The sequence below is a fragment of the Pseudopodoces humilis genome, chromosome 2, assembly GCF_049639895.1.
Source record: "Pseudopodoces humilis isolate 2021_Gansu_Grassland_sample_001 chromosome 2, ASM4963989v1, whole genome shotgun sequence".
Lineage (NCBI taxonomy): Eukaryota > Metazoa > Chordata > Aves > Passeriformes > Paridae > Pseudopodoces > Pseudopodoces humilis.
The window spans coordinates 77,742,916-77,763,396 of NC_142201.1; the positions used below are offsets into that span (position 1 = coordinate 77,742,916).

A 20,481-nucleotide genomic window follows, 5' to 3' on the forward strand; every position below is an offset into this window, starting at 1 on the left:
GGTTGGAAGGGGCCTTAAAGAGCACCTAGTTCTAACCCCCTGTCATAAGCAGGGACATCTTCCACTAGATCGAACTGCTCAAAGCCCCGTCCGGCCTGGCCCTGGACGCTTCCAGGGACGGAGCATCCTCAGCTCCTCTGTGCGCCCTGTTCCAGTGCCTCAACACTGTCACAAGAAAAAATGTCTTCCTTATAGCCAGTATAAGTCTATTGTATAAACACCTACACCACGTAAAGGACTACCCTGCAAGGAGGGCAAGGACAAGTCAGACGTGCCTTGATACCTTTTAGTCAGGCTGATGTTCCTAACCCACTCCCACTCCCACTCCCCCCCCGAATAAAGAGAATGCCTGAAGTATTCCCTTTTCCTCCGCCCGCCATTGCTTCTATCCTCCCCAATATCTCTCCAAGGCTCTCAACCCTCCCTCCTTAAGCCCACCCCTCGGTGCCCTGGCCCCCGCAGCGCAGCCGCCATTGCCGCCGAGGCAGCGGCCGCCCCAGCGCGCGCTTCCGCCCCGCCCCCGGCATGGCGGCCCCTCTCTATGGTCAGCGCTCCCGTGTCTATGGCCCGCCGCGGTGCATTGTGGGTGCCCGGCGGAACCATGGTGGCGGTGTAGGGCCCGGCTGCGCAGGGCGGAGGAGGCCGCGCTGTGAGTGCCCGGGAAAGCGGCGGGGAGGCTGCGGGAGGGCCCTGAAGGCGGAGAGGCGGCCCTGGGGCAGAGGGTGGCGCGGGGGGAGGCGGGTCCGGCGAGGGGACGGATTGCGGCCGGGCCTGGCGCTGCGATTCGGATCCTCCCGTAAGGGCGCAGCCCGGCAAGGCCAAGGCAATTCAGCTGCGGGCCGAGCTCGGTCACTCCCTCTTGGCCGATAATTCCTGGTAGCGCTAAAGAGGCTTCTTCAGGTATTTCCGAAACCTGAGGGTTTCAGGCTGAGTCTGGGTCCTTGAAGGCCAAGCTGACTGCGGACTGACTCAGTCCTGTGAGGAGCGGCTGAGGCAGCTGGTCGCGTTTAGCCTGGAGAAGAGGAGGCTCAAGCGAACCTTATCGCTTTTTACACCTGCCTGAAAGGAGGTTGGAGCCACATGGGGTTGGCCTCTTTTCACAGGACAAGAGGAGGTGACCTGGAGTTGTGTCAGTGGGGGTTTAGGTTGGACATTTGGAAGAATTTCTTCACCGAAAGGGTGATTAGACAGTGGAATGAGCTGTCCAAGGAGTCACTATCCTTCGAGGTGTTTAAGGAAAGACTGGATTTCGGCACTTAGTGCCCTGGTCTAGTTGACAAGGTTATATTCAGTCATGGGCTGGACTCAACAGTCTCAGAGGTCTTTTCCAATGTGATTAATTCTGTAATCTAAGAGAAGCAGGGATGCTTTCCAGACAATTTGTTAATGCTTCCTGAAACTACTGCAGCCACACCAGATCTTGTTCTTCACCTGATTTCATGGATCCCCTCTGTTACATATAATTAGCACAGATAAGTTATGGGAACAAATTACTTTCTTGGATCATAGATCTGGCAGAATGTGTGCCAGGAGAGCTAAAATGGCTCACTGAGTTTCAGCTAACTTGTACAGCATCACTGAAAAGTGTCATCTGTCCTTGATTAACAAGCCAAGGCTAGTTACCATTTCACATCTTTTTAAAGGTGTTTCCCTCTGTTAATTTTGTTTTTTGAGTAGAAGTTCAGTAGCAATAACTGTTCTGTGCGATGGGATGTTATTTTGAGCCACTCATTATATTATCATTTTGATGCTGAAGTTGGATATTTTGTTCTCTCATTCAAAGTGACAAACTAACAAAATAAGCAGAGCAAAAATAACTTTTGTTTGTGTACCACAAAAGTATATGAAACAATGTAATGTTTTTGTATTTTGCTTTTTAGTATTTTTTAATAGGTTCTCTTATCACCTTTAAACATTCAACCTTCTGGTTGGTAGGACTGATACCTTTATGTATCTCTGCAGGTCTCTTTCTCCTGCCCTAAATACATTTAGGCTGTGACTAATCAATATGTGCTGTGGTGAAGCAGAAATGAGAATCGTTTCAGATAGTAGATTTGAGGTCACAAAATGATAGAATATCCTGAATTGGTTCCTGACCCCTTGCAGGACACCCCAAGAGTCACACCATGTGCCCAAGAACATTGTCTGAACACTTCTTGAACTCTGTCAGGCTGGTGCTGTGACCACTTCCCTGGGGAGCCTGTTCCAGTGCCCAACCTCCCTCTGGGTGAAGAACCTTTTTCTAATATCCAACCTAAACTTCCCCTGACACAGCTTCATGCTGTCCCCTCATGTCCTGATGGCTGATCACACAGTGTTTTCTGGCACTGATTAGCCATCTTAAACTCTTGGCTGGCACAGTGGTTTGGGCTTGCAGGGTCTCCAGGTCCTGTCAGGCAGTGCTGAACACAGGGTGTCTGCATGGCTGAGGCTGGATGGAGCCTGTTTCACTCTTACGGACAGAAGAACTGATAGCAGAAATTTGGGCATCTGCTGGTTTGGCTTTTAGGACATGCTGAGTTTCTGCAGTTTCTTGGGGTGAGCTGGTGACAGCTTCTCCATTTATCCAAGTTTTTTTCATGCACTTTGTTTATGTTGCCTGATGTTCATCAGTGGTTAATGATGAGCACCGTCCTAGGCACACTGTGGTCTCTGTGAGCCAGCAGTGCTGGTGGCGGTACGTAGCAATGGTCTGGGGAATAATGAAGGCATCCTCCCAGTACACAGTCATTTTGACTGCAGTTTTTCAGGAGGGGAAAGAGGTTAGGTACAAGACTACTACATTTAGGCTGGGAGATCAGTTCCTGGCTGGTGTTACTTACTTTGCAAATGCAGCTTCATATTTAAGTTAGTCTATGTATCATCTTTCAAGCATATTGGAAAATATTCTTATTTTGAAACCTGAATAGATTCTGTCAATAAAATGCTACTTACATTTTGAGGATCATGAGCTGAGTGACAGCTGGTGTAATGCAGTGGGACTTGTCACTGCTTCTACAGTTCCTGGAGCAAAGTTGCTCCTAATGATTGTCTTACACTGTAAGTTGTAGTAACAACTTGTTTTTTTCCCTTAATTCTGTAGGAGTGAAAATGACGACAGCAGCAAGGCCAACGTTTGAACCTGCAAGAGGAGGAAGAGGAAAAGGTGAAGGAGACTTAAGCCAGCTATCCAAACAATATTCTAGCAGAGATCTTCCTTCTCATACTAAAATCAAATACAGGTTAGTACAATTTTTTGAGTGTTAGGGCAAAGCAGGCTGGGAATGACTGTTTTGTTATAAGCAGTACTCTTGACATTTTCTCAGTACATGTTGATGTGTTCGGCACTGAGCAAGGTCCAGAAATTATGCAGCAGTGCTGAGCAAGTGGGCTAAAAGTGAAAGTCTGAAAAGCAGAGCTAGGAGCTCAAATGCGTTGCAGGTGATTGGGGAGGTTTAACTTTAGTGATAATTTGTTGCTGTTTATGCACATGAATTATCAGAAGAAGATGAGCACTGGAGACTGAACATCTTGGGCAGTGAAGTGGAAAGTAAGTTGGCATTGGGGCAGAGCCACAGGGAGTACTGTCACTTGCAGAGCAAAATGGGATGAGAGAAGTGAAATTGGGCACCTCTTAAAATCAGGAAAACCACATCATATATTTGGCCAAGGACCACTTGGTAAGGGCATTAGGAGGAGGCAGGGGAGCCATGGAATAGCACTCAGGCAGTGGGATGTGTTGGAAGAGCTGATGTTAAACTGCAGCTGACGTTAAGTTGTAAGTAGTTTACGCAGGTCTTGGGAGAAGAAATTTCTTTAACCAGTGAGAAAGAGAATGTGATCTTAGGAATATTTTCCTGTGCTTGAAATGCCTAATAAATTGTTTATCTTTTTGAAAGAATGAATAAAATCTGCAGTCAGTATGATACAATTTAAATTAAATGTGTCAATCTAAAAATGCTCATCTAATTGATGTTACTCTTGTCAGTGAAATTACTGTTAAGGTTTTACTTTTGCACTTTTTTCTGTAGATATTTACCCTGTTAGCTCTTCCCTCCTGTCCCTTTGGTCTTTAAGAATATGTATTCATAAGGGAGCTAAGTGTTTTGGAGAATACCAAAACAAACAACACAGGAAATGCTGTCAAATGGATTTTGCTGTTATGGAGAAAATTGATGGTGGTTTGTTCTATAAAAAAATGGGGTTTGGAGCACCAGTCTGGTGCTTTGGAAAAAGTCTGTGGGCACACGTATGTGTGGGAATATATGATGTATGTTTTAACAAATTCCTCATTTTGTATGAGAGGGAGAGATGGAGGAAGCATCAAGTGTCTTCTGTTCTTCCTCCCAAACACCTAATAAAAAGTTGTCTTTGTTAAACTGCCAGGACTGCATCACTGCAGGAAAAGTACAGCATTTCAATCTCACTCATCTCTGTTTGCATGGCACTTGGTTTGGAGAGATTTTGCAGCTCTGACAAGGATTCCACATTCAGGTTTTTAATTACAAAAGCAAACAAAATACTTCATCATAAAGACAGGCTGTGCACACAATGTATTTATAATGGCTCGAGTCTGGGTTTCTTCCAGGCACTCTTACTTCCAGCACTGAGCTCACAGGTAAAAGCAGTTGCTGCTTTTTTTTATTTGCTAGTTCTTTTCAAGATATCCACAAAAATGTCTGCAGCCTCTAGGTGGAAATTAATGTGGCTCAGATATACGTAGTTCATTGCTTTTTGCCTGCTGTTACCTAAAAGAGGGGTGACCATGGATTTATTCACAAGGTGTTTTGCTTGTTCTTCCAACTTTATTATTGATCATGGTCTGGGCTCATGGAGAAGGAAAGATTTATGAAAAGGATGTTCTAGTCTTGGTCTTATCTGTAAGCCTTAGAGACTGGGTTTGCAGCAGCAACTTTGGGTGGTAAAACAACGAAGGAAGGTGACCATGATGTTTATGGATGTCTGCTAGGACATAGGGACTGGACTGCTGGACAACAGAATATTTTAACATAGTGAAATACAGATAGATGTTGCAATCTTGTTGTAGAAATTTAAGTAGGGTCTTTTCATTCATTCAAGAGACATGAGAAGGAGCATGAGTGTGTGGCATGGCAGGTCTGTGTGCAGTGCATACATACATTGGAGGGTTCTGCTGGGGAGAGAATAAACATACATTTACATGGAACCCCATTCTTGTTCCCTATCCTTACCTGTTCACCCCAGGATTTACTGGGCTGTATGAAAAAGATGTCCCCAGCTGTAGACTGTCAAACTTCAGGCTTTTTCCCTATTTGTTGTTTTAGACAGACCACTCAGGATGCTCCTGAGGAGGTGCGTAACCGTGATTTCAGAAGGGAGCTGGAGGAGAGAGAGCGAGTTGCTGCAAGAGAAAAGAACAGAGACAGACCAACCAGAGGTAAAAACCAAGAAACAAAAATCTTAACCCTTTTGTGAAACATTGCTCTTGCATGAAATTTGGTGTTGTAAGAAGTTTGCTGTAGCAGACAGCATGTCATGAGAGTAGAATTTAGGGTATTGGCCTGATAGTTCAGAACTGTTGACCTGCAAGGGAATGTCCACTGGCTTTAATGCTGGCTTCATGCTAGCAGAAATCTAGGCCAGCCAGTAGAAAAGCATGCCCAGCTGATACAGTACAATTGTAATGAATTGGCAACAAGTGTGTACAGCTAATAAAGGGCTTTTTTTTTTGTACTTGAACAAGCAAGACAGGAAGGAGAAAGGGTAATGGCTCATCTTCTCCTGTTACAGCACCAGTGTAACAATAAATCTGTTTGAAAGTATGCAATTATTTTCAAATACGGTGAAGTAATAACAAAATCAAAGAGCTTTTTGAGAAATACTCATTGTTAGTATTAAAGTACAACCTCTTGTACTTTAGGTTTAGGTGTGAAGCCGTTGCATGGCTTTCAAATTCACAGAAGAAAGTAGATGTGGTTTGGACCAAACTAGCAAGCAGTAATGCTTTGGAATCATCCTAAATGGGAACTCTCCAGTTGGATATATATAATAAGAATATTTCTCCACATCTGTTTTTTCTGGGATTTTTCTAATTGAAATAATAATGACTTAAAAAAACTTTTGGAGGCCAGACTGTAAGTTTGAGATGTTATTGCTAGTTTTGAGGCTTCTTAGGTGGTGGAATTAACGTGGGCATTAAGATTGAGAAGTGAGGGAAAAGCAAACATAAGGTTGTTTCTCTTACTCTAATGCAAGACAAATTGTGAAGATTTTTGCTTTCTGACATTAGATGCTGTTAAATTAAGTGACTTAGACACTTCTTTAACTCTTACCACAGAACATACATCATCATCTACTGTGTCTAAGAAGCCTCGGCTAGACCAGATTCCTGCTGCAAATCTAGATGCAGATGATCCTCTTACTGATGTATGTATCTTCTTTTCTGTCTCCTTTCATTATACCCTGCCTTAAGGATTGCTATTAATGCAATAGATATTTCTAGGTTGCCTTAAGATTTCGGATAGGTTCCAATGTATTTTGCTTTTACTTTACTTTAGCTTCTGTACTGTGGTCAAAGTGCAGAGTGGTTCAGAGGGTTCTGGTCCATGCTGTAATGGTATCCTTGGAAAGCAGAAAAAAATCTAGGAAACTAAAAATACCACTTACAGTATGGGGAACTACCACTGGCCTAGTAAGAATTCCCCAGGGGTAGAACCATTGAGATACCTGCAGATGACTGCATGAGCAACAAATGCTTGCCTTTGACTATGCTTCCTTTTGCTGATATCTAGCAGTTAAGTCAAAGGCTTGACAACAAGCTCTGAGTTTTTTAATCCTGTGGTATTTGGTCCCAGCAGTGCTGGACATGGTAATCAGGCATACAGAATGACTTGTATCACAATGATTAGAAAGTGATTGGGGACAGCCATTCTAGAGTCTAGCCATTACATAGCATTTTTAATTGCAGTCATCCCAAAAGCACAAACATATTTTTCTTTTAACTTTACTATAAAAGAGCAAAAAGCCTATTTGAATTGCATTTGTCGCTACCTTTTGTTCAGAAATCAGCCAGCAGCAAATTGTAGCCTTAGCTGAGCAGCCCAGGGGCATTTTTTATTAAATTAAATGAACGAGCTGATTCTTGCCTTCCATTTGTTACTACTAGGAAGATGATGAAGATGAGGACTTGGAAGACAGTGATGATGATGACACTGCAGCTCTTCTGGCTGAACTGGAAAAAATCAAGAAAGAACGGGCTGAAGAGCAAGCTCGAAAGGTAAAATCTCACACATTAAAAATCACCTTTTTTTTTTTTTTGTGAACTGCTGTCTATTAAAACTGGTGTGCCTGAAGTACTTGGGATGAGTGAGAACTGATAAACAAAGAGCTGTTCAAACCTCTTCTCAGGTATGATGGATTTGTTTTTCTATCTCATAATTACTAAGAATTTTTTTCTTTATAAGGCATACTGAATGTTTTACTCACTGAAACATTTTATACACTTTTCCTACACTTGTACAGGCAGTGAGTCAAGATAATCTTGATTTCATGTGCAAGTCATCTTCACTCAGCTGTCATACCAAAGGTTATAGTGGCATTAGTGAGCTGTGTGCAATCCAGTGTAATTTAGTTTAACTAGCTTTTATGAAACAAGTAATATTAATTTTGTTTATGAAATAAAGATGTGTGTTTTTTGGCGCTGCTTCTTATGGCTGCTGGTTTTATACAGTAGTTGTCCTTTCACAGCTTTGGTGATGTGTTGCAAAGAGCACCAGTTTGAACTGTAAGACCAGAATTATTTCCATTTGATCATACACAGATAAATTAATTTGAAAAATGTCTCTGCAAAACCAAATAACAATACAGCAGTCTTTTCAGCACTGGGAAACTCAATTCACATGTAGCTTTCATACCTCTCTATAATCTCTCTCTCTACAGACAGAAAACACTATGTTCTGCCCTTGAAATGGGAGGAAAGTCCCTGTAGTTACGGATGTTTTTCTGTGAGTGGGATTAAATCCTATGCTGGTGGTGCTATTACATCCTTGGTGTAAGAGAGATTGTTGGGATGGAGTGCATTAGCAAAATTCCTAACTGTTGATTGGACTTCTAGGGACTGGGAGTTTGGATTCGTTTCTGGGAGTGATCTGTGTTGTGAAACTTACCATGTTTTAGGTTTGTATCGTGTACTGGTTTTAGCATTGTATTTCAACAGTTTAGAGCCCAGGTATTTCATCTGCACTGCTGGAATACTCTCCTCTGGTGGTGCAGCAGAGGTATTGGATGTGTGCAGCATTCCTTCATCTGCTTTTACTAAGTGCTTTCTCTTTTTGAGTAGGGCTTAAATAATTTTAGTGCTTTTGCAAAACATTGGTTGCTTCATTTGGAGTGGTTTGTATGTTTTTGTAAGTATACTCCCCATTAGTGTAAAACAAAACAAAAACCCCAAATCAAACAAAAAGTCTGTCAGAAAACCAAGCCACTTGTCACCTGTGTATGAATTAATCTGAGGTATTTTTTTAGAACATACTAAATAAACACATTAGATGCTGATCAGGAGGCTAATCGAAGGCTGCTCTGACAGCATAATGTTTTAATGCCTCTGAACTACTTGTAACCTTTCCTGTAGCTTAACATACACATTAATAGTTTAATGTTTTTCATGAATGCTTAGCTGGCAGTGAACAGAGCTTCCAGCAGACACTAGGAAAAGCTAGGAGAGGATAATGTTTTAACTGCTGTTGGCAGCGTTGTAGTTGTGAGCCTGTTCTTGCCTAGCAATATAAAAATTTAGAATCAACAAGGCCTGTAAAACCAGTGAGCTGTGCAGTTTTGCACTTAAAACAGTATGCAAGGCTAAAAGCTGTAGCATGCTGCTTCATTGCAGAAATTGTGCTGTAGAATACTGTTACTACTTGATTGCCCATCTGGCCTATGAGAGGTCTTCTGCATTAAAGGATGTCTGAAATCATCTCTTGTCTCTTTATCTCGGCATTTGCGGTGTATCATGAAGTAATGAAATTGTCTTTTGCAGTAACAACATGGTGAAAAATACTTAAAAACACTGTCAACAATTCGACCATGTATTCCTATGTGAAATGTACTAAACTACAAATTAAGTGTAGCCATGTGTAGGAAAGATTTTGACCTCAGCTGGCCTTGCACAGTGCTTAAAATGAAAACTTAGGTCTGTGTGGATTTTCCACTTTGCTTGATAATTGCAAGCATGCATCAAGATTAAACAGCATGACTTGTCACATTTCAGTGTAGAAAACTCGCCTTTGGAAAATAGTGGTTAATAAATTGAAGCTCAGACAACCGAGTGCCTGCTTCTTTTATCATGTGTGTAAAGTAGGATCATAATCTCCATGAAATTCTTGTTTTGTCACTAGAGGGTGCTAAAAGCCATGAAGTATTTGGGATAGCACTTGTTTTATTTTGCTGTCTCTTACAGGTATAATGTGTTACCTTCATAACATACATACCAGCAGCAGGGTTTGTACTGTCCAGTGCTGCATGCATACTGAATGAAATTGTGTTATTTATTTTCAATAGTGCCTACTATTGCACACTCAGAATCTAGACCTACAATGTTCATCCTTTCACTAGTTGGTGGCAGGTAGGCTTTCTTTAAAATTGGCATCTTCATTATTGGCATCAATAGAGGGTGCTCTACAGGTACCTGGAATTTTATTTTCTTGTGACTTTTTTGGGGAATAGGAACCTAAGACCATTTTGATGGAAAAAGTAAAAGCCAGAGTGGGGCACAGCCTTGGAAAGAGTCTTCAGGAGTAAGGGTTATCTTTGGAAAGAAGTCTTAAGTTTGTTTGCTTTACTGTGCAATCAGTTTAGATTATGCCTTGTTTTCCATGGCTTTGAAATATGGTATTACTGGCTAAGCATTTTAGAGTTATTTTATATAAATTCCTTTTCCCTTCAGATGCATGGAATTTCATTTTATTATGTACTGCAAGCCATAATTTAGACCTATTTTTGCAAGTAACTTTGTATTAATAATTCAGATGACTTCAGAATAGCATCTCATATAAATTCTTAACTGTAGTTAATACTAATCCATGTACAGGAATGCTTTACCTGCTGAAATGCTGCTGTCCACAGTAGACAATGTGGGTAAACCAGTGGCCAGGCAAAGGGAAACTGTGGAGTGAATACCTCTTCTCTCTTCACTTCACTGATCATCATTCTTAAACCCTATTGTTATACAGACAGATTAATGTGTCTCTTCTTGTCATCTTCTTGGAACATCCCAGGCTCTTAACAAGATTAAGTGGGTAAACTACTGTAATATATCCCAAACCTGTGCTATATGTAGATTTTTCCCTGATACTTTTGTTATTTTGATTTATTAAAATGCTAGTCCAATTACTTATGGTACTTCATTTGGAGTAAACTGTATTTTTGTTAATATTCAGTCATCACTTTGGTGTCCATTATTTAAGTTGCCATTAAAGGTGAACGGCTTCTTTCCAAATGCATCTGTGGTGAAACAGCAGTTAAAAACAAAATATGAGAATCTGCTTTTTAGGGGGCATCCTGTTCTCTGTTAACTTCCCTTATGGGTAACACCAACATCCATAGAAATCCTCTAAATCTTAATTTTGATAATATTAATATTAAGAGGTTTTAATAGTTTGTCAGCCAAATAAACAGTTCCTCTCAAAGCTTGTTAACTTCTCAAAATGCTTGAGTTCCCTGAAGTTATGTAGAATCATTAAATAAATACTATGGATGTTTTTGAAAATTGTTTGAGCGTGGGTGTCCTCCTGATGTTTTTCTCTACAATTGTAATCTCAGATTGTTTCTAGTAGACACTGAGCTGACCAGGAAATTCTAGTTTTGAAAGCCATTTCTGTGGAATAATTCTAGGTCTGCATAGAACTGTATGAACACTAAATAGGTGTCTGTGTTAACCATCCATGGATAGGTTTCAGAAAACATTTCAATATTCTAAATTAAGCTTTACAATGCTCTTGTTTTTCAGTTTTCAAGTGCTTCATTAGAAAGTAAATTGAAATAAAAACAAACTGCAAATCAGTGAGCAGCTGAATGTATGTATGCTGTTCTGGCAAACCGGTTTTAATAGCCAGTTGTTTTTTGCTTAGCTGAGAGCAGACTTAAAGTTTTTGATTTGTTTTCTTAACAGTTTTATTTCACTGAGTTTCTCTGTAACTGAATATATTACTTTACCAGTGATCAGAGTAAATCTTAGCTCTGCCCCCTGTTTTAGCCATGTCACGGGCTTTCAGATAAAACATCAGAAAATGAGTCTTGATAGATATTAACCTTTCCATTTAAATCTTAAGGGTCTGACTAAAACTAGAAGACCAAATCAGTGATTAAGAAAATTTCAGTAAAAAGGCAAAAGCACATGGCAGAGTGTGTTTCTTCGTTCAGTGTTTGAGACATGCCAGGAACACTTAACCCTTGCCAGGAACAAATGATAACATCCCTTTCTTTGTGGACAAAATCACAACAAAGCATGTGAACACTGCCAGTGTGATTACTTGGTGCTCTTTATTTTTGAAGTTTCAATGAATTATTTGAATCTCTGTGTTGCACAGAGTTAGTAACTAGCACAGCATCAGATAACTGGGGTGGGTTTATGCATTCTTAAATTTCATTCCCTGCTGCTAAAGGCAGTGCTGTCATAGTTTGTCATTCAAAAATTAGCATTTAAATTAGGTTATGCAATTTTTATTTTTATTTTTTTAAACTTTTTTTCAGCCTTCAATGGAATGCAGTTATTTCAGGTTCTTTTTAAGCTGCTCAATATCTGTAAAAACTGAGTAGGATAACTAATTTTAATACAATGTAGTCATTTGGAGAACTTTAGCACTTTCTGTAAAAGTAATCTTGCTCTGTGCTAAGGGTAGGGACTGTGCTCAAAATAAACATGGTAACGATGTTTTTCTTTCCTTTGCAGTCAGAAACAGATAAGCCAAGGGAAGAAATTCCCAAGATTGCCTCTACCACTTAGTTTATCTGCCACTTTCCAGTCCTCTGCAACTGCAGTTGACTTAAGTCAATGCAGTTTTTTTGCTAGTAATAATCAGCTGTGAATTCAGTTGAGCCTGAAACGCCAAGTTGGGGCCAATGTACAAGTTGTGTATCCTAGCCTGCGTGGTGGTACAGTGGAGACGCAGTCAGTAGAGCCTGGAGTGTGGTTGGTCTCCTGTGTCATAATTTAGTGTGAGCACAAAAGCTGTCTTGGCTCCCTGTTGTATCCTCTAGGTCTCTGCCAAGGTGTGAGCTCAGGTCCCTATGGGACCATGTCCAGCTAAATCCCTCTTTTAGTCTTACACTAGTGCTTGTAGTATAACACTTCTTAAAAGTGTTATTTCAGGTTTGATTTTTTTTTCTGTCACATTTTATCACTTAATGCTTTTCTTTGTTATCAGAAATTGAGCTATGTCAGGCTGATTGAGGCTGAAGGATATTATATGGGTTATGTCAAAGCAGATAAAAGTTAGGATGATGTGTAACATGCCTTTTAAAAATCTTAGTATAGAAAATTAGAATGTGCATCTGGTTGTAGGAAGCGCATTGGAGTGCTGTACGCATATTTTTTATGATTCTTGATACTGTCTTTATCTTTCTGTAGTGATTTTGAATGTTTGCCATTCAAATGACTGAAGTGCTTTTTGCTTCTCTTCATGCATGGTGGAGAGTGCTGGAACCATCAGCATTTTAGGAACTGATGAGATTAAATCTGAAATGGGGAGAGGCAGGGAAGAGGAACTGCAATTCCTCCGGAAAAGGTGCTGGCTGACTCCAGTCAATTTTTTGACCACTAAAAAAAACACTGTATGTGGAGTGCATTGTAGTTCTCTACATGTCAGTGGTGTGTGGAGGGATTTTTCATGCATCATAAAAACCCAAACCAAAATAGTAATGTCTGCCTCAGATAACATAATGCATGATGCACAGGTTCAGTAACTTTGGGTCATGGCTGAAGTTAATGTCTTAGAAGTTTGAGGATGAGACTGTGCCATGCTCTACCTGCCACCTTCAGAAGAGTTCATGTGGAGTCTAGCTCTAAAATGAGAAACTGCTGCATCTGTTTGCATATATAAACTTGGAAGAAGTTCTCTCCACAGAACCATTTTTCAGCAGAGGACTATTAATTTCTTACAATGGTCTTAATAGTGCTGCATTCTCTTGATTAGGAATTTTTGGTTTGTAGCTTTCTCATTTGCTCTCATTGTTTTTCCCAGGCCTGTTGTGTTTTCAACACCTTGCTTTTAATGGAGCATTGGAGATTAAACTTAATGGTGCAGAGAATGGTTTGGGTTGGAAGAGACCTTAAAGGTCATCTACTTTCAAGCCCCTTGCTGTCAGCGTGGATACCTTCCACTAGTTCAGGTTGCTCAGAGCTCCATCCAGCCTGCCCCTAAACACTTCTAAGGATAGGGTGCCCATACAAAATTTCACCTACGTGATCAATTTAATGGAAAAATATTGTAAATTTTAGGTAACAATAAATAACTTAGTATTGATTAAATATTTGAAGGTAGAGAACTCTGGCTAGCATCAGCATCAAGTTTAGCATTTAAACCTTGTAAACTCCAGCAGCAAAGAAACATCTTCCTCTCTTGGGATTCTGTAGAAGTCCTCAGCAATTAAGTAAGTTTCTGCAGGTTTTGGTTTTTTTTTTCCAGCTTGGAGAACAACCTCGACCTCATGATCTCTTTGTTTTTAGTTTATATAATTTTTAAAAGCCATGGTTTGATTCTCCTGCAGTGCTAATGAGGCTTCAGTTCATTTTTTAACCAGTGTCTTCAGACCATACTTCATACTTTAGAGTAGGAAAGCTACTTAGTCATCCTAACTTAAAGAATTACTTTTTTTTTTCCAACTAATTCTTTCATCAAAGAACACTCCCTGCAATATTCATGAAAGCTTGTAGGAAAATATGAAAAATTAATATTAAACATTAATTTTGAAGCCTGTAAACATTTAAGTCACTAGATGTGCTAATAGAGCTTGGAATTGTGGGCAGTGAGATTACTTTGTGTTGCTTGTAGTGCATCGCTTCACGTAGGTTTGAATCATATGCATTTGACAGTACAAGGACAAGAAAATTTTGTCTGCTTCTTAATATTGAAACTTTTAAATAGTCTTATGACATGCTCTGTTCATTTCACTGTGGGATTCCCAATATTCTTTTTAATTGGTCCCTAGGGAAGTTGTAATTGTAAAATCCAAACAGGTGCTGAAAATAGAGAAGTTTCAACATGCTGTATGGTTTCTTCTACCTAGTGATTGTTGTACAATGTACTGCCTTTTCTTATGAGGATAAAGAAAATATTTTAATGTGTATACAGTTTTTAATATAATTAATATGTATAGGGTAAAGCTAGAATTTACCTGAATATTTGATGGCGCATCAAAGCTAAGTAGAGTATGAGTGTTGCTAGTTTGACAGTTTATTAGCAAAGTTAAGCTCTGTAGAGTATCTCTGCTCTGTCCTTATTCTCCTCATACACAAACATGATGAAAAGTCTGAGCTAAGAATTAAAGCTACATCTGTGTGAGTTCAAAGCTAAATAATGTGTATCTCTACCAACTAGAGGAGAAGAGTGGCCTAGAAAAATAATTATATCCATTTCTGGTTCTCAGGAACAAGAGCAAAAGGCTGAAGAAGAAAGAATCCGAATGGAGAATATCCTGAGTGGTAACCCACTGCTGAACCTTACTGGGCCAGCACAGCCTCAGGCAAACTTCAAAGTTAAAAGGAGGTACTGTGCAGTCTGTTCATTGACACCCATCCCCTTGCTGACTCTTGCTGTTCAGAGTCAGAAAATGTTATCACTGTAGCTGGTTTCTGTTTCCTTCCTCAGATCTTGTCACAGGTGTGTAGGAGATAGCTTGGGATAAAAATAGATCATGTTTTCTGAAAGACTGAAAATGACTAATGAAAGACTAAATTACTAATCCTAATGACTAGTTGTTCAGTAAGAGGGTCAAACTCCATTTATTTGTTTTTGTATATCACACCTAATTTTCATACAAGTTTACTGAAATTAAAAACTTTCCTTTTCAGGTGGGACGATGATGTTGTCTTCAAGAACTGTGCCAAGGGGATAGACGAAACAAAAAAGGACAAAAGATTTGTCAATGATACTCTGCGATCCGAGTTTCACAAAAAGTTCATGGAAAAATACATCAAGTAGTACAGTTTTATGTGCAGTAGTGTGGAAGGACTTGGTAGGTTGTGGCCATTCCCTCCCTTTCCCTCAGAATTTAAGGCTGAATGTTTGGTCATGGATTCTCAATTGCTTTTTCAAGATCAGCAGCACCTTCATAATTAATAAGTGCTGTGATCTGGAGTTTTTATTCCTGCATCTTGTTTTCCTTTACAGTTTTAATTAAACCAGTTTATGTCTCATGAATATTTTTTTCTCTGTGTGTTTACTTTTACTATCCACCTTGTAAATGGTAAAAGAGAGCAGCTGATTTGCAATAAATACTGCTGATCATTTAAATTGCTTTCCAAAATGCCCTGTATTTGTAGTGGTGGCGGTTTGTAACTTAAACAACTTAGTTAGATGTCAGTATTAATCGAAGGTGAGGAAGAGCTGAGTATGGTTAGCAGTGTGAACTGAAAAGAACTATACTTTCTGTAGCAAACTGGACTTCCTCTTAGAAGCTAGGTAGAAGCTTAGTTAATCCTTATTTTTAGTTTCTGTTTTCAGTCTATGTGTGTTTTTATCAAACAAGTGATACCAAGGTACCACAGTATACTTTGTTTACTCCTCTAATGTCCATGTTAATACTTAGGACGGGATAAAAAATGAATCACTGGAAAAAAAGCTAAAATGTGAAGGTTTTTTTTTTTTTTTTCTATTCTGTCATCTCAGTTGCATTTGAAATTTTGGCCAAGTGATGCATTGGATAATAACATAACATTTTCAAAATGGAGTAGTTACCTCCCTGCCTAGAAGGTGACAGTGGCAGAACTCTTGCCCTTTTCCTTGCCTATGTTATGCTCAATTGAGTTTGTTCTCACAGGTACTGTTTCTTAGTATTATTTTCAAGTTCTTAATTTGAAAACTTACCTGATTTTCTTTTTAAGACAGTAAATGTAGAGCACTATGTTTTGGATTTTTGTTTGGCATGACTGGTATCCCGCAAAAGCTTTCCTTAGCTTTAGCTGTATTTGCCACGTTTTCACTAAGCTGTGCATAGTGTACTAATGCCAGCAGCTTATACCCACCTTTACTTGGAAATGAGATTTTCAGCATGCTTAGGATCATGTGAGCTACTGCAGGAATATGTGTTTGTGTTATTTCTGCTGCCTGCCTCATGATAGAAATGATTCTTGAGAAGCAGAAAAATGGGTGTAGTTTATAATTCTCTTCAGGTAAAGGGACTAAAATCTTGGTATATAGGCAACATGTTTAGAAGGCAGGGAAAAAAGAAGTTAAGGGCTGTACTTACCAAGGCCTGGCAGTAGTGAAGCCAGCTGCTGCTTCAGGTCCAACCTAGCAGCATAGTTGTCATGGCAACAACAACAAAAAATACATTGGTCTCACAGTATTCCAAGATCTAATTGCTGTTCCAAAGTGAGCAAGCATAGAGTCACTGGATGGGGGAGACAGATGGAACGCCAGTTCAATGCCCTCATGGAAAGTCACAAGTGCAGAGTGACCATCATTTGTATTCCTGAAGTAACGTAACTTTTCTTGGAAAAAATAACACTTTAGAGAAGTCAGATGGCTGTGGCTGAATGAGGTCTTCCACAGGCAGCTGTTCTGCACACCTGCAGGAGCATGCTTTTCTTAAATTAAGGCATAATGCATAGCTGTGCTGGGTCATTTCTCCCAATAGCTCCTTCATCGCAGGTTCTAGGGGAAGATCTGTAGGGACTGTGGAGCTCCAGGCTGCAGCTTCATTTGAGGTTTTTGTTGGCATTGTTCTTCAGCTCCACCACAGAATTTGCAGGTCCTATCTCTGATGTTCCCCCTCAAAGCTTTTGTATTTTAACCACCTACAGTGTAAGCTGATCCAAAATCTGAGGACTCAGCAATACACCAACACAACAGGATAATTAAGGAATCTCAAGTCTTACCATTTGGTGGGTTTTGTATCATTAATTACTGAACTTTCTTTACTAGTATTGGAAAATCTGAAGTGTTCTGTGATTTTTTTGTCAGGGAAGTGCTTTCAGTATTAATGCTGTATTGATATTTAATTTTCTACTGTGCTTCTTGCACGCATCTAGGAAAAATAAGCAAGTCATTTGTTTTTGTAAAACTGCAGTGTGACTGTGAGTTCTTAAAAAAAATTAGATTGACATTCTACACCTCTGCTCTCAGCAGAGATTTATTTTTTCCAGGAGCCCCTGTTCAGTATGACAAATAGCTTTCAACAAGGACAGTGGACCTGGCAAAGGCATCTTGTTCCAGGAGGTGATATGGAAGAAAGTTAACGTTCAGCATTTCCAGAAAGGCATTATTTCGCAGTTCCTAGCAATCAGGATTGTTTAATCCTGTGTTTTTGTAAGTAACACCCAAAATTTCTATAACTGGTAGGTATAGACAAAGCCTATCCATTTTATAAAGTTTCCCCATTGTTTATGGCTACCTTGGGAGTCACATTGTAATCAAAAACTAGGATCTATTTTCCATAGGGACTAACAGTTAAACTTTTAAGGTTTTTTTACAAAACCTCGTCTTTCAAGTTTTTCTTTGAATATATTTTATAATTCTGAAGGGATTAATAGTATGAGGAATAAAGCCTAATGTTAGTCCTGCAGCTGGAAATGGTTGTGCTGTGTGTATACAGGGTTCTAAAATGTTTAGCATCTATTTGTCTTCCTCATGTAGATGGCTGAATATTAGAGGCTTCCTACTGCAACCAGCAGGATTGCCATCTGCATTTTTCAGGATTTCACATTGTTATGGTAGGCATCTTATGAATGCCTGGAAAGAGTTCTTTTTTTAAAAGAAAACAATCAAACAAATCTTTTTTGGTGAGTTCCAGTTTCTCTGTTCACTTGTGTTTCGTCTGAAGTAAAATCCTGGGGCAGGGGTGACCTGGTACTTGCTCTGTTTCCCTTGGAGTGTCTCATGGGCAGCCCAGCTGATGCCTGCTGTGGTGACAGCCCAGTGTCTCCTTTCAGCCAGGCAGCTATCAGTTCCCACTGAGGTGCTGAAAATTCTCTACAACTACAAATACCTAAAAGTCTTTCATGCTGGAGGAGAGAGCTGAACACAAGGTCAAAGCATCAAATGCATGGGGGATGTTTCCCTCAAGTGCTTCACTTCAAAGAAACCTAGGATTCAAGCTTTGAAGGGATGCACTGATGCTCAGAAAGTGCTTCAGACGGAAATGTTTATTCATATCTACAGCCAGGGCTAGTTGGAGTCTCAAGCTCTGCGATACAGATTCAGGAGGAGGGAAAGGAAATACTCACAGAAATATTTCCATCCATGGAAGTCCTCATTCCATCTCCTGTCAGCTTCTAGAAGGAAGTTTAATTAGTTTTTTATGCAAAAACAAAACTCCCTGTCTGATTTTGTCATGCCTGTTTGGAAGAAGAATTTTGGGAACCTTCTTCCAAGGAAACCAAGTCTTGCAAGTTTGTCATGAGTTCAGCTATATCTTCCTTACCAAGGCAGACTGGCATGTCATATCTAGTGACAGAAGCAAGTACAACCTCACCACCACACTTCATGTTCCCCAAGATACAGTGCAAGCAGAGCATAAATGGGCACATTTGCAAAATTCTTGTTTACAAAGAAAGGCTTCTCTGAGCTTTCTTTTTGAATTGTGGATAAGTGGAAAGGAGAGTAATGATTCCATACATGCCCCAGTCACTCATTTGAAGTAAATCTAAAAACAAACAAACAACCAAAACCACATTGAATTCTTATCCTGTTCAATCACAGATAGATTTTACCATTGTGCTGCTTTCCTCCTTGGACTGAGGTCAGACAGGTTGGCTTGTCTGCATTTCAGACTTGACTGTTTTCTTGGCATAGGTGGGTGTATCATGGGATGTAACTCAAGAATAGCCATAATATTGTGTCTGGTGGGGAAGTAAGATTGAAAATTAAATAATGACTATGTCTAGTTTTTAAATTGCTTTAATTCAGAATTGGAATATACCAAAGGGTTGTGTAGTATGTTTTTCTTTCCCCTTTGTAGCATCTGACCAGTAGCTCTACCAGAAACTTCATGTCACTTATTTTTTCAAAATTGTCATTTCAAGTGGGAAACTTCCATTAAAAAACAAAATGAGACAAAGAAAAAAAACAAGCAAAACTTGCTTGGAATTCTAATGTGCCTAGCTCAGCTCTAATGAGAAGGGTCATGTTGATCTAAACAAATTATCCTAATCCAAATCCCAGTTTGCCACCAAGCTTAAGAAATACATTCTGAAGTAGAGGGAAGAAGCACCGTAGAAGAAGTGAAAGAATGGAACAGAGAAATCTGATTGCTCTCTGTTGAAATCAGTATCATCTGCATAGGAAAAGATTGTTTCTAAATTGTTTAGTAGAATATAATTTGGAAGACTACAATAGGCATTTGTTATAAGTTTTCTGGAAACAGAGACTGTAAAGCAGGCTGTATTCTGAAGAGTTAAATGCTCAAGAGTCAGGACAAAGGGCAGAATGAAAACAGGGTGTTCAGTCCCACAAAAAATTGTATCTGGATGCTGAGTATTGAGCTCTTCTCCCCTCGCTATCTGTGTTACTTACAAATCTGCCACTCCAACCAGCTCTTGTCTCAGAAATACTCCTGTTAAGAAATTGGGCTATTTCTGTTTTTTCTGAGTTGTTTCTGCTGGATGGGATTTCAAGCAGTTGGGCTTTCTCTGGTGAAAAAAGGTTATTTTTCCTGCACTGGGAGAAAAAGCTGTGAATTTGAGTTGGATGAAGGTGAAGGATACATCTGCCAGTTAGTCTGCTTACTTTCAGATGGGGTCCCTTGTGGTTGGTCTCTTTCTTTTGGGGTTGCCCAGTTGAGTTTGGTGGCACATGGGCAGTTGGGATTGGTGGTGAAACCAGGCAGCAACAAAGGTTTTAACACCAGAGTGGAAGAAGTTGGGGTCCTGTTGGGTTTCTTTCTTCTGCTGATGAGAACTGTCACTAGCACTTCTGAAAGGACTGTGTTAAACCAACTTCCCCAATTACTCCTCCTAGCAATAAATGGATTCATCATATTTCTCACTGCAAGACTTGTTTTGGGCAGTGCAGCATTATGATTTATTCTGGAAAGTAAGACTTCATTGGAACTTCTTTGCAGTTCAGTACTTTGAGGGCTGAATTCATTTCACTTGGAGCACAGATAAGCTGATGGTAACAACAGTAATCATGTTTTCTGAGAGCTATAGAATTATTCATAGATGTTGAAACCTCTAGCTGTTTTATGCCCACCTCATACTTTAATTAATGTTTGCTTTTCAAACACCAGCTTTTAAAAATGTGTACTCTCTCTTTCAATGCATCCTCTTTTCAAGTGAGAGAAGGAATAATTTTAGAAATTCTGGAGTCA

The 20,481-nt window shown here is 39.8% G+C and overlaps 1 protein-coding gene across 1 annotated transcript; it reads left to right on the forward strand.

Annotated features, from left to right (window-relative positions):
* Positions 1-523: 523 nt before the first annotated feature.
* CWC15 (CWC15 spliceosome associated protein) lies at positions 524-15,371 on the forward strand. The gene is made up of 7 exons (XM_005516200.3): positions 524-649; positions 3,083-3,221; positions 5,283-5,395; positions 6,296-6,384; positions 7,124-7,234; positions 14,599-14,717; positions 15,023-15,371. Exons 2-7 carry the CDS (start codon positions 3,091-3,093, stop codon positions 15,150-15,152), a joined length of 693 nt encoding a protein of 230 aa, XP_005516257.1. The 5' UTR covers positions 524-649; positions 3,083-3,090; the 3' UTR covers positions 15,153-15,371.
* Positions 15,372-20,481: the final 5,110 nt, after the last annotated feature.